Here is a 13,537-nt window from a genome sequence, read left to right on the forward strand (position 1 = left end):
CAGTCACTCAGTAGTGTCCAACTCTTTGCGACCCCATGAACCACAGCACACCAGGCCTCCCTGTCCATCACCAACTCCCGGAGTCCACCCAAACCCATGTCCATCAAGTCGGTCATGCCATCCAACCATCTCATCCTCTGTTGTCCCCTTCTCCTCCTGCCCTCAATCTTTCCCAGCATCAGGGTCTTTTCCAATGAGTCAACTCTTTGCATGAGGTGGACAAAGTATTGGAGTGTCAGCTTCAACATCAGTCCTTCCAATGAATATTCAGGACTAATCTCCTTTAGGATGGACTGGTTGGTTCTCCTTGCAGTCCAAGGGACTCTCAAGAGTCTTCTCCAACACCACAGTTCAAAAGCATCAATTCTTCGGCACTCAGCTTTCTTTATAGTCCAACTCTCACATCCATACATGACCACTGGAAAAACCATAGCCTTGACTAGACGGACCTTTGTTGGCAAAATAATGTCTCTGCTTTTCGATATGCTATCTAGGTTGGTCATAACTTTCCTTCCAAGGAGTAAGCGTCTCTTAATTTCATGGCTGCAATCACCATCTACAATGATTTTGGAGCCCAGAAAAATAAAGTCTGACACTGTTTCCACTGTTTCCCCATCTATTTGCCATGAAGTGATGGGACTGGATGCCATGATCTTAGTTTTCTGAATGTTGAGCTTTAAGCCAACTTTTTCACTCTCCTCTTTCACTTTCATCAAGGGGCTCTTTAATTCGTCTTCACTTTCTGCCATAAGGGTGGTGTCATCTGCATATCTGAGGTTATTGATATTTCTCCCGGCAATCTTGATTCCACCTTGTACTTCCTCCAGCCCAGCTTTTCTCATGATGTACTGTGCATATAAGTTAAATAAGCAAGGTGACAATATACAGCCTTGATGTACTACTTTTCCTATTTGGAACCAGTCTGTTGTTCCATGTCCAGTTCTAACTGTTGCTTCCTAAACTTGCATACAGGTTTCTCAAGAGGCAGGTCAGGTGGTCTGGTATTCCCATCTCTTTCAGAATTTTCCACAGTTTATTGCGATCCACACAGTCAAAGGCTTTGGCATAGTCAATAAAGAAATAGATGTTTTTCTGGAACTTTCTTGCTTTTTCAATGATCTAGCAGATGTTGGCAATTTGATCTCTGGTTCCTCTGCCTTTTACAAAACCAGCTTGAACATCTGAAAGTTCACGGTTCACGTATTGCTGAAGCCTGGCTTGGAGAATTTTAAGCATTACTTTACAAGCGTGTGAGATGAGTGCAATTGTGTGGTAGTTTGAGCTTTCTTTGGCATTGCCTTTCTTTGGGATTGGAATGAAAACTGACCTTTTCCAGTCCTGTGGCCACTGGTGAGTTTTCCAAATTTGCTGGCATATTGAGTGCAGCACTTTCACAGCATCATCTTTCAGGATTTGAAAGAGCTCAACTGGAATTCCATCACCTCCACGAGCTTTGGTTGTAGTGATGCTTCCTAAGGCCCACTTGACTTCACATTCCAGGATGCCTGGCTCTAGGTGAGTGATCACACCTTCATGATTATCTGGGTCATGAAGATCTTTTCTGTATAGTTTTTCTGTGTATTCTTGCCACCTCTTCTTAATATCTTCTGCTTCTGTTAGGTCCCTACCATTATTTCTTTTCATTTTGCCCTCACTAAGCCCCCTAGCAGAGAAAAACTTTAAGGAAAAAAGAGAGTGATGATAAAAAAAATTAATGGTGTGGAAAATAAACTGACTCTGAAGGACTTCCCTGGTGGCTCAGACGGTAAAGCGTCTGTTTATAATGCGGGAGACCTGGGTTCGATCCCCAGGTTAATGTGGGAGACCTGGGTTCAATCCCCGTGTTGGGAAGATTCCCTGGAGAAGGAAATGGCAACCCACTCCAGTACGCTTGCCTAGAAAATCCGATGGACGGAGGAGCCTGGTGTCCATGGGGTCACAAATAGTCGGACACAACTGAGCGACTTCACGTTCACGTAAAGGAAAATTTAACTCTACTGGGGATCGCAGATTACTTATTTTGTGTCTTTTTTAAACATTGGCATTGGATATTTCTTTTTAATTAATATCCATGTATTTATTTTTGGCGGCGCTGGGTCTTCACTGCTGCTCAGAGTGTTCTCTAGTTGTGACGAGAGGGGGCTGCTCTCTAGCTGTGGGTGGTGGGCTTCTCATTCCCATGGTTTCTTTGGCCGCAGAGCACAGGCTCTAGGCACCTGGGCCTCAGTTGTTGCCACGCGTGGACTCAGTAGCTGTGATGCACGGGCTTAGTTGCTCCACTGCATGTGGGATCCTCCCAGACCAGGGATCAAACCTGTGTCTCCTGCTTTGGCAAGCAGATTCTTTACCACTGAATCACCAGGGAAGCCCTATTTTATGTCTTTTGAGTAGTCATCTATCATCTTTTTATGTTCAATGTAAATATAGGTTGAAGTTTGTAATATTGTACAAAGAAGACTCCTCGCCTTCTCCTAAGTACAGAATGTTTTTTCCCAAGAGAAATAGCATTAGATGTTTTCAAATTCTTACACACGGAATGCTTGCTTTTCTGGGACTTTTTTTTTTTAATCTAAAGATAATTTAAAAATTGAAATGGGCTGCAGCTCTGCGATATCACCTAACTTGTGTTTTCTCCATTCAGAAGGAAATCCCAGTTGAGAGAATAGCATGGAAACATGTATATTACCATATGTAAAATAGATAGTGGGAGTTTGCTGTGTGATACAGAGCACTCAACCCAGTGCTGTGTGACAACCTAGAGAGGTGGGATGGGGTGGGAGGTAGGAGGCAGTTTCAAGAGGGAGGGGACCTATATGTATATACATACATACATACATATGGCTGATTCATGTTGACATATGGCTGAAACCAACACGATATTGTAGAGCAATTATCTCCCAATTAAAAATTTTTTTGAAGAAATTCCTTTTCACTGTCTTAAAGAGAAGAAGACACTTTGGTTCTTCCCACAACTTTCTTCAACTGCTTTCATAGTAAAATATTTTTTTAAATTTCCATTCAGTATTTCTCTTATCAACTCCTTAGCAGCCTTACAATTTGCCTTGCAAAGAAGCTGAACTCCTTGGGATGGATTACTAGGAGAATGCGTATCCTTACTGAAATTAAACATATTAAAGCATTTAAATATTTTTAATCAGAACTATTACAAGGTTTTAAAAAGAGATAAAATGGTTTCCATGCAAGGAGATTTCGAACATCTTAGACCCAGTGGAGTTCATACGACTTTTCTTTGCTTCACCTCATTCCACAAAGATCACAGCATAGGTGGTTTTATGTTTTTTTCAGTTATTATACTCTTTCAACTAGGTGAATTCGATAAAGAGGCCAGCCAAGTGGATCTCCGGCTTTTATATCTGTAACTAAGAGACAAGCTCTAAGCATGCTGAAACCATTCTGGTTTCATGACCTGCTACTCTTTGCTCTATAATCTGCTTGAATTGGGCAACATTTTTCCACAGATAAAAATCCAGGTCCAGTGGTTAGAAATCCACGGTTTCACTGCCCAGTGCCTGAGTGCGACCTCTGGGAGGGAAACTAATATCCCACAAGCCTCACAGTACAGCCAAAGAAAAATCAGGAAAATTAGGAGGACTGTTTTAGTCCAGAAAATGTGAAGATGAAAAAGGCCTGGTTTTCCTTCTAGGAGCTTGTGCTTCTGGTCACTTTGTGAAAAGCCCCAGATGGGACCCTTTGACCTGGGAACAAGCATGTTCAAAGGGAGCCTGAAGGAGCAGGTGTGAGAGGAGCCCTCAGAGTCAGAACCTGAGAGGCGGCACCACTCCGGGGTCACCTTGACCCCTCGAGGTTGTTAGCCCTGGGGTTCTCCACCTCACACACACACTAGTCTATACGTCTTCTCACCTGTCATGGACCCCAATCCGATGCCAGTCTGTGGGCATGGTGCACAGTTTGGAATCTATGAATTTGGGTGCCTGCTTTACTTTGCTAGTCACATCAGCTCAGGCAAGTTACTTAGCCTCCCTTTGGGTCTCTGTTTCCCTGAGTGCTTCAAAGTGTGCGGAGTGCAGGGTGTGTGGTGTGCACTTGTTGGCGGGTGGGGGCAGGGGCTGGATTCAGGTTAGGGATCGGGACTGGCTTCCCTACGGAAAGGAATGACGCTGAAATTCTCATTGAGAAGTGGGTGTGGTTTTTTTTTTTTTTTTTTCCAAGTTTGAGCACAGCATTTTCTGTCTTCCTAGAAGAGGGAAACCTGGCAGGGTGGCTGGGGGGCCGACTTAGCCAGAGGAAGTCGGGCCGAGAGCCACCAGGCCAGGCTTCCCAGGAAGAGCGGAGAAAACATCAGGCCCCAGCCCAGCTCTTCTGTCTCCCAGTAAAGGAAGACAAAGCATCAGGAAGATTCACGAAATCGCCCGTCGAGGTGCTGTCAAGAGGCGCCCCCTGCCGACCAAAACTCGCACTTCCCTCGGGAAGAATTTCAGAATTCAGGCCCTTGAGTTGACTGTTCATGCAGGGTTTATCTGTTCTGTGATTCTTTCTGCTATTGTATATGCTTGAAATTTTACACAATAACAGCTTTTTGAAAAAGCTCTTTCTCACTAGCTTCAGTTCGGTTGTGAACATGGGTCCTAACCCTGTGACCAACCCTTGGCTGGCCTGTGGTGAGGTTGAGGGGGCTAGGAGGGCTGCCGTTCTGTATTCCTTAAGGAGAGGGAAAGAGTCTCACTCTGTTTAGAGTGCGTGGTTCCGTTCCCTGAACCTCCTACATCTAGAGAATTAGGCTATAAATCTACATAAAGCATTCTCTGGGTTTTTCCAAGAATTCTTGTTTATGCCCAGGCCACAAACAACACAACGGAGAACAGATTTTATTTCATAATGTTTTGGCATTTGCAGCTCAGACTGAAACTGCAAAAGCAGAAGAGAAGAGCAATGAAGAGTCGTGCAAAATTTTTCATATCTCTTCCTGTGGTTCTGACTGTATTTAGAAGCCCTTCCTTCCTGCCTTCCTTCCTTCCTTCTTTCTTTCTTTTCTTTAGGTAATGTACTCTTCAAAAACTGTCCAGTGATAAAAGACAAAGAAAGCCTGTGGAAACATTCTAGATTAAAGAAAACTAAATGGATGAGCCCAAGTGGTCAATCCTGGTTTTCCACTGTTTGGGCTTCTCAGGTGGCTCGGATGGTAAAGAATCTGCCTGCAATGCAAGAGACCTGGGTTCAATCTCTGGGTCAGGAAGATCCCCTGGAGAAGGGCATGGCAACCCACTCCAGTATTTTTGCCTGGAGAATCCCATGGACAGAGAGGAGCCTGTTGGCCTACAGTCCATGGAGTCACAAAGAGTCAGATAAAACCGAGAACACACACATACATAAGTATTGTTACAGCTCGTGCTACGGCTGGTTATTAATAAACTAGTTGCAGGGCAGACTGATCTGACCTTTCAGTGACAACGTGGAATTCTCCCTCCCTCCTGAAGGAGGTGGTGTGTTTTAGAAGAGCCTTCTCCACATCAAGACCACGAAGGTGATGTTTCAAGTGTAGAAGGTGGAGCAGGAGTGGAGGGAAGCAGTAAGAATAATTTTTTATCTGGAAAGATACTTTTAGGCAGAATACTAACTAAACAGGCTCACTGCCTAATAAGAAAAGCGGTTGATAAGTGATTTCTGCACAATGTTTAATATGTGAAAGACTGCAAGATGAGTGACAGTGAGCAGACATTTCTTCTTTGAAGCAGAAAGAAACTGTAGAAAGAGTCCCAGATCACATGAGGGCAGGGAGCACACCAGGTGCCACAAGAAACATGGCCAGGGAGACCCCACAGACTCCTTGCCTTATTTTCAAGAAATAATTGACTTTCTTTGGGGACTGAGCTACATTTATTCCTGTTTAGAAACAGAAAGGTAACCAACTAGCCCCTCCCCTTTCCTGTGATTATTAGTTCCTTTCAATCACAGCATCCCAGAGCTGACAAGGAACCTTGGAGATTATCCACCTAAATGAGGATGCCAATTTAAATAATTGTCCAAAGTCATGGAGGTCATCAGTGGCAAAGTTGAAACAGCTACCCAGTTCTATCAACATGCAGTCCACAGTTATATTCCCACCAAACAAAACGACCTCCGGAATCTGTTTTTGCTGAATACACAGGAAGCTAACACCCCTCCCCGTTTCCAGCCCCCACATCCCACTCTCATCCTGAGTAGCATTCTCATCAGCTCCATGTCTTCTCCATATGGTGGGGGACCATGGAGGACAGATCCTAGGAGTCCCATCTACAGTCCAGCTAAAACTCAGAGAAATGAAGAGCTTTGCAGCGGTGGAAGCTAGCCTGTCCCAAACCCCCAGCCCCATGTGACTCCTTTCCAGTGTATCGCACCTTTGACAGCTTGTCTTCCCGCTTGCCTTTGTAGGTTTCACAGCGGCAGCCTCCCTGGTATCCCTGGCTTGGGCCTTGGCCTCCTACCAGAAGGCCCTCCGGGACTCTCGGGATGACAAGAAGCCCATCAGCTACATGGCGGTGGTCATCCAGTTCTGCTGGCACTTCTTCACCATCGCGGCCAGGGTCATCACCTTCGCCCTCTTCGCCTCGGTTTTCCAGCTCTACTTTGGGATCTTCATCGTCCTTCACTGGTGCGTCATGACCTTCTGGATCGTCCACTGTGAGACAGAGTTCTGCATCACCAAGTGGGAGGAGATCGTGTTCGACATGGTGGTGGGGATTATCTACATCTTCAGCTGGTTCAATGTCAAGGAAGGCAGGACACGCTGCAGGCTCTTCATTTACTATTTCGTGATCCTTCTGGAAAACACAGCCTTGAGTGCCCTCTGGTACCTCTACAAGGCCCCCCAGATCGCGGACGCGTTTGCCATCCCGGCGCTGTGTGTGGTCTTCAGCAGCTTCTTAACCGGCGTGGTTTTTATGCTGATGTATTATGCCTTCTTTCACCCCAACGGACCCCGATTTGGGCAATCACCAAGCTGTGCTTGTGAGGACCCTTCTGCTGCCTTCGCTCTGCCTCCAGACGTGGCCACGAGCACCTTGCGGTCCATCTCCAACAACCGCAGTGTCGCCGGCGACCGCGACCAGAAATTCGCAGAGCGAGATGGGTGTGTCCCTGTCTTTCAGGTGAGGCCCACGGCCCCATCCACCCCATCCTCTCGCCCACCACGGATTGAAGAATCCGTCATTAAGATTGACCTGTTCAGGAATAGGTACCCAGCGTGGGAGAGACACGTTTTGGACCGAAGCCTCCGAAAGGCCATCTTAGCCTTTGAATGTTCGCCATCTCCTCCAAGGCTGCAGTACAAAGACGATGCTCTCATTCAGGAGCGGCTGGAGTATGAGACCACTTTATAAAACGAGAGGACATGGAGGGGCCACGACCTCCAGACAGAGGGGTGACAGCAGGGCTGTGGCAATAAGGAAACTCTCCCCTAGAGCAGGGCGATGGGCTGTGAGACTCCCAGTTTGACCCTCATCGGATGCGTGTCTGACCCTCCGACAGCAGACTGCCTGCTGCTGGCCTCTTTTCAAAGAGCAGCCCCAAAACCCTCCTACTCCGTCTGAAGGGAACAGGCCAGCTCAGTGGGACTCCTTGTTGCTGCCAACCCCTCCAGCCCAATCTTCAGCACATCCATCCAAGGGTACTGTTGTGATGGGAAATACTGCCTCCAATCAGTAGGGTGTTTGGATGGAGTTAACTGATCTTTGCATAAAAATATACTGAATCACACATACACACATGAGTACACACACAGTAACACACATGCCAATCCTCTGTCAAAATAGTTTGGGTGATTTCTCTTGATGCAAAGCTGTGATTCCTGCAGGAATATGAAAACAAAGAGAGAGAAAACATATCCCTCAAGACTCCAGAAAAACAAACAAAAAAAAAACAAATAAAAAAATATAGTGAAGCTTAGAAAGAATTCATAAACCATCCTCATGTGAAAACCTTACCCAATGGACAGAAAACCCAAGTGTGTTTACACATGTATTAGAATTGATGAAATGGTTTGTTTTCAACACACATCAGGATTTTTTTTTTCGTTTTAAATTTTCAGTTGAGAACATTTCCTATTATAGAAATCCTATGCAGCCCATGGATGGCTTCTGACAAGAGCAAGGAGCTTGATACCTTAGTGATGTAAGTTCAGTGATAATCAGGATGCAGTATTCAGTTGCAAAAAATGTAACAAAACCACGGAGAGGAAGCAGGAGCAAAAGGCAGAATGAATGTCTGATTTCCTGGCCTGTGCAGCTCACACGGGAAGGTCAGGGCGGAGTGGCGGGAGAGATGGCCAGTGTTCAGGTGCAGGAATGTGATGGCGGGCAGGCAGGATTTCAGAATACGCCATGCCACACCCTTCTAGTGCCAAAGTCCATCCAACACGAGACTGAGGGGAAAGCCCTGAATGGCTGAGCATGGGTGGCATGAGCCCCACCAAAGCAGAAGAGTGCTCGAACAGTCAAGTCCTCCCTGTGTAAAGGACCCCTCTCCCCCTACCCCCAAGGTCAAAGTGATGTGTCTTTTAGAGGCTTTGGGACACATTTTTGTAAGTATGAGCCCACAGGTGCAGTGAATATGCTGTGAGAAAACCCTTCTGAACTGATTGAGGGCTTATCACTAGATCCAGCTAAGATCTGTATTTCAGTCATTTTGTAAAGTCCCACTCTTACAACAAGCTTCTGGGTTTTAAATACCTCTGTCCAGCAAGTAAACATTCCTCACTTTCTGTTCCCAGTGTCCCCCCCCCACCCCCAGTCATGGTGCTTTTTGTTGCATTAAAAGTGCCGGTCAAACTTTGATAGTATTTTTTTATAGTTGGTGCAGAGTGGAATAACTCATGGATTATTTCAATATTTTTGTAATAAAAAATATAGGGTATACATATAGGCATCATCACTTTTTTTATAGACCTGGGATCGTTTAAAATACTTTAAGCATCATAATTACTTGGGATGTAGAAACTGGTCCACAGATCCCATCTGCCTGCCTCAGCAGATCGAGAACACGTGTCTCTTGCAAGATCATCCTACTTTGCCATGTCGGTGCCCCCAGGAACCTGGCCAGGGGTGCTATCAGAATATCAGGGGACGAGAGAATCAGCTTAACTAGAAAGGGCTTGTCAAGACTGGCCAATGTTTCCCAGGAAACCAAAGATGGAAGTGATGACTCTTCCATCTCTTATTGACAAACCTGACCACAGTGGGCAATGTCTTGAACGTCCTTTTCCAGTTTTATATCTACCCAACTGATGCACTAAATATTAGTCAAGTCACTTTTTAAAAAAAATGTCAGTTAATTATTCAGTTATCTGGACTGTCCAATTCACTTAAACAGTCAAGTTCTAGAGCCACTACCTGTCATGACTGTGTCGTACAGAGGCAGCCGTCCCTATGATGACACCCACAGCAAGTGACAGAGGGCTCGAACTGGGACTTTTTTTGGTACTAAGTCCAGAGGCAGTGTTTAAAAAGTAGATGATTTTTATCAGTAGACATATTTTCCTAGTACTCCATGATGGATCCTCCAAGCAGCAGTCCACTAAAAAATAATAACCTTTGGTTTAGATGTGAAAACGTTACCTGGTCACCAGGAAAGGCCCAGAAAGATGCTCTTCTTGCCAGGAATTGGCAAAAAACATTCCACTCCCCACTCTAGAAGGGAAAAAATGATTATATTGGCAAATTCTTCACTTTGGTGCCAGCCCGTGGGTCATTAGCTTCATAATTAATGATCTTTTGGAAACCAAACTGCTCAGTTGAACTATCCCTTTGATTCCATGAGTAAATCACAGATGATAATGTCAGTCAACAAACACAACAGGTCCCATCACTCTTCAATCATGTAAATCCTAAGTTATTTCTCAACTTGATCCTTCATTTAACAGGTGAAGAATCAAAATGAGCGCGGTGTGACTAAAAAAAATGCTGTGCTGTGCTTTGTCTTCAAAGTGAGAATGCAGTCAGGAGAGTGCAAGAAGTTTGAAATTTTCAGTGATTTTACCAAATACTGTAAATACTCTGTTATCCAACATACTTAAAAGGTGAGGGTTTAGTCAAAACAGCTTGTTAAGGAAATGACATCTCCACCATGTCATAAATAACAAGACTTCTCAAGATTACAGACAAGAACACCAACATGACAACAAATGTTACTTCCAAGGAGAATCATGGCTTAATCTTGCTTCCATGATTCAGAAAGCACTGTGTTGCCATCAAGCATGTATTTGTTTCAGATACACTGATAACAGAGCATTTCCAGTATTAGGATTTAAAGAGACATTGTCAACGTACAAAGGAACAAAGTTTGATTTTCATATTTATACTTTAGTATAAACCCTAAGATTTTATTTTCAGTTGACCACTAAATTCCCCACAAGAGTAGCTCAAGAATCCAAAAGGAACAAGCCTTACAAATTGGAACCTACAAATTTGTTAGCATACAAATCGGAAACACTGGATTCTTTATCTGTGAGCTCCAACATCTTGTGCTGGGTGTGTTGGGTCACTTGGGGAGGGCGGTGAAGGGTCTGTCCTTAGTATTTAATTTTGCATAGGGCCATGAGTTTTCTAAAAGAAAATATTATAAATTTTCTTCATTTTTAAATGAACATTTCTCAATGAAACTCAACTTAAGATGAGAACTGTATGTATCCTAACCACACGGAGACTTTAAGTATTTGTGTGGAAGAAAAAAAAATTTTTTTCAATGTAAGTCAAAGTTTGGTCCCTCAAAATGACTATGTCCTTTAAATCTGCCCCCATTCTTGTTGTTCTTCTTAACTATGTACTATCTAGTTCAGTAACCTGGACTTTGTAGACACTTTGTTACTCTTCTTTTATGATATTGCTGTGAACCCAACAAATGAAATAAATTCTCCTACCGACATGGCAAGAATATGCAATTCAAGTATTAGCAAAAGAAAAATACAGAGATGATCTGAAGATGTATTTATACTTAATTTCTAAATGGCCCATTTCTTTGGCTCTATGAATAAATGAAGTAATAGCACTGACCAATTAAAAGTGAATAGGAATAATTGAAATCTCAATGACTTTTTAAAAAAGATATTGTATAGACGTGTGTTTAGTATGGATAACACACATATTACATATAATATATGTATACACACACAACTAATGGATGAAAATAGTAAAATATATACTGTTGTTAATGCATATAAATGTATGTTATTGACACATAAACTTTTAGATAAAAAGTTTTTTCCCACTCCTTTTCAGCATCACCTCAAGTGTAGAATCCATGTCTGTAAGACATCAACACACTTGAACTTGGGTTGGAAATGTTGCTGTTCAGTCACTAAGTCATGTCTGACTTTTTATGACCCCATGAAATGCAGCCCACCAGACTTCCTTGTCCTTCACCATTTCCCAGAGTTTGCTCAAACCCATGTCCATTGAGTCAGTGATGGTATCTAACCATCTCATCCTCTGCCACCCTCTTCTCCTTTTGCCTTCAATCTTTTCCAGCATCAGGGTCTTTTACAATGAGTCAGCTTCGCATCAGGTGGCCAAAGTATTGGAGGTTCAGCTTCAGCATCAGTCCTTCCAATGAATATTCAGGGTTGATTTCCTTTAGGATTGTCTGATTTAATCTGCAGTCCAAGGAACTCTCAAAAGTCTTCTTCAGTTGGAAATATCTAGATATAATTTAGCATTTTTAGCTTGAATGAGTTTTCCCACTCCTCAAGGAGCTTGTCTTTAGAGAGACAAGAATAACCTTTAGTCATTTCAAAGATTCTTTCTCTGAACATATTGAAAGGAGTAAAGAAAACATCTGGTGTCCTTAGCAGGATTATGTAAGGTTACGTATTTGCCTTTCAGTGTACCAAATATCATTAAGGGAAACAAGTTCTGACACAATGTTTGGAGAAGAATCCAGAGATTTTTTTTTTTAATCTGATGAACCCTTTCTGAGATTACATATATGTTCCCCAGCATTCTCTTGAGTCTTTGCCCTTAGCAATTGCTGTTTCCATATAAAGCTTGGATGAGGTGCCTGCATTTTGATGTTTTTAAAGCCTTTTAAAAAAACATATCTCAGGCTGTCTTTCAGAAAAACAACTCAGAGAATGGTTGATGTGTGCAGTGCAAACACAGCAGGACTGAGGTGGTCATTTCTCTAATTTCAGTGGTGGGTGCAAATCGACTCATGTTTGTTTATCTTCAGCAACCCAGAGTCACATTTGAAAACAATCAAACTGCTGGCTTCTGTCAGCTTGTGACTCATAGTCCCCCTACCCCACCCCCCACTTCTACCCATCTGAAGCAGGAGCCGTTTAAACTGGCTAAGGATGGGCCATTCCTCTCTATCACCCCCAACCCATCCCTCCGTTTCTAAGTTTCTGGTCCCCACTTGTATCAGAGTATCTGGACACTGGGGTGGCACCTCGTCTCCTCCACTGGGAAGGCTGCACTGTCTCCCACAAAGCGCTCTCTGTGGATATGTGTCTTGTCCAGGGGCTATCCTAAAAATGAGCTCATGGGAAGATGCAGTAAGTGTCTGTGATCAGCAGCCTCCAAAGTGAAACTCTGTGGCATGTGGGTGGAATTGTATAAAAACACAATGAGCCATTTAATTTTGCTAATTGTAGCAATTAGGCAAGCTCTCACACAGCAGAAAGCCAAATGGAAGACGTGGCAAACAGCCGTTTACCCACAGAAATGAGGGGTTCAGAAGTTCTCCCTTGAGTGTTTGAGGCATCGTGTTGTTTCACCATCCATCTGAAGCTTTCTCTAGATTCCGTAAGGAAAAAAATCAAACTTCTGTAATATTGCATGTAACGATCTAGCCAAGAAATCAAACCTCTAACTTTTTCTGGATATGTTGTTGCTCAGTTGCTAAGTTGTGTCTGATTGTGACCCTATAGCCAGCCAGACTCCTCTGTCCATGGGATTTTTCAGGCAAGAATACTGGAGTGGGCTGCCATTTCCCTCTCCAGGAGATCTTCCCAACCCATGGTTCAAACCTGTGTCTCTTGCATTGGCAGGTGAATTTTTTACCACTGAGCCACCTAGGAAGCCCCCTTTCTGGGTCTATATTCTGCTAAATAAGGGTCAGTTAATGTCCTCGAAATATCTAGCTGCTTTATCATTTTCATAAAATACCAATGTAAGTCAGAAACACTGACCGAATCAAATTTTTGCTTTGGTTATTCCCCTGCCCTACCCCTCTGAGACTTACACCATTCATTTCCCTGTATTAATGGGAACTGACTGAGCCCAAGAGCATCAAGGATTAGCCGGCTTTATCTCCATGATCTCATTCCATCTTCTCTGCCATCTATGAGTTAAGTTCCATTTACAGACAAAACTTAAGCTCACAGACCCTAAATTAGGCAAGGGTCCCATAGCTGGAAACACTGGGGCTGAGAGATGAACACAACTTGTCATGACTTCTCACAACTGCAAATCCTTCTAGAAAACTAAGGAATATTTTCCCACCAAAATCTCTTCCGTCCTTGGCAAGATCTCAGGAGAAACAAAAATATGGTCTGATGATCCAATTTTTCAAGAGAATTTCATTTAAA

The 13,537-nt window shown here is 43.6% G+C and overlaps 1 protein-coding gene across 1 annotated transcript in view; it reads left to right on the forward strand.

Annotated features, from left to right (window-relative positions):
- XKR4 (XK related 4) overlaps positions 1-9,546 on the forward strand; it is a 309,890-nt gene extending 300,344 nt beyond the window's left edge. Inside the window, exon 3 of the mRNA XM_040261231.1 lies at positions 6,391-9,546. Coding sequence (XP_040117165.1) covers positions 6,391-7,337 — 947 coding nt within the window. The 3' untranslated portion in view covers positions 7,338-9,546. The remainder of the gene's footprint in view (positions 1-6,390) is intronic.
- The last annotated feature ends 3,991 nt before the right edge of the window (positions 9,547-13,537 follow it).

Source organism: Oryx dammah, unplaced genomic scaffold (genome assembly GCF_014754425.2).
Source record: "Oryx dammah isolate SB20612 unplaced genomic scaffold, SCBI_Odam_1.1 HiC_scaffold_19, whole genome shotgun sequence".
In the NCBI taxonomy this organism is placed as follows: domain Eukaryota; kingdom Metazoa; phylum Chordata; class Mammalia; order Artiodactyla; family Bovidae; genus Oryx; species Oryx dammah.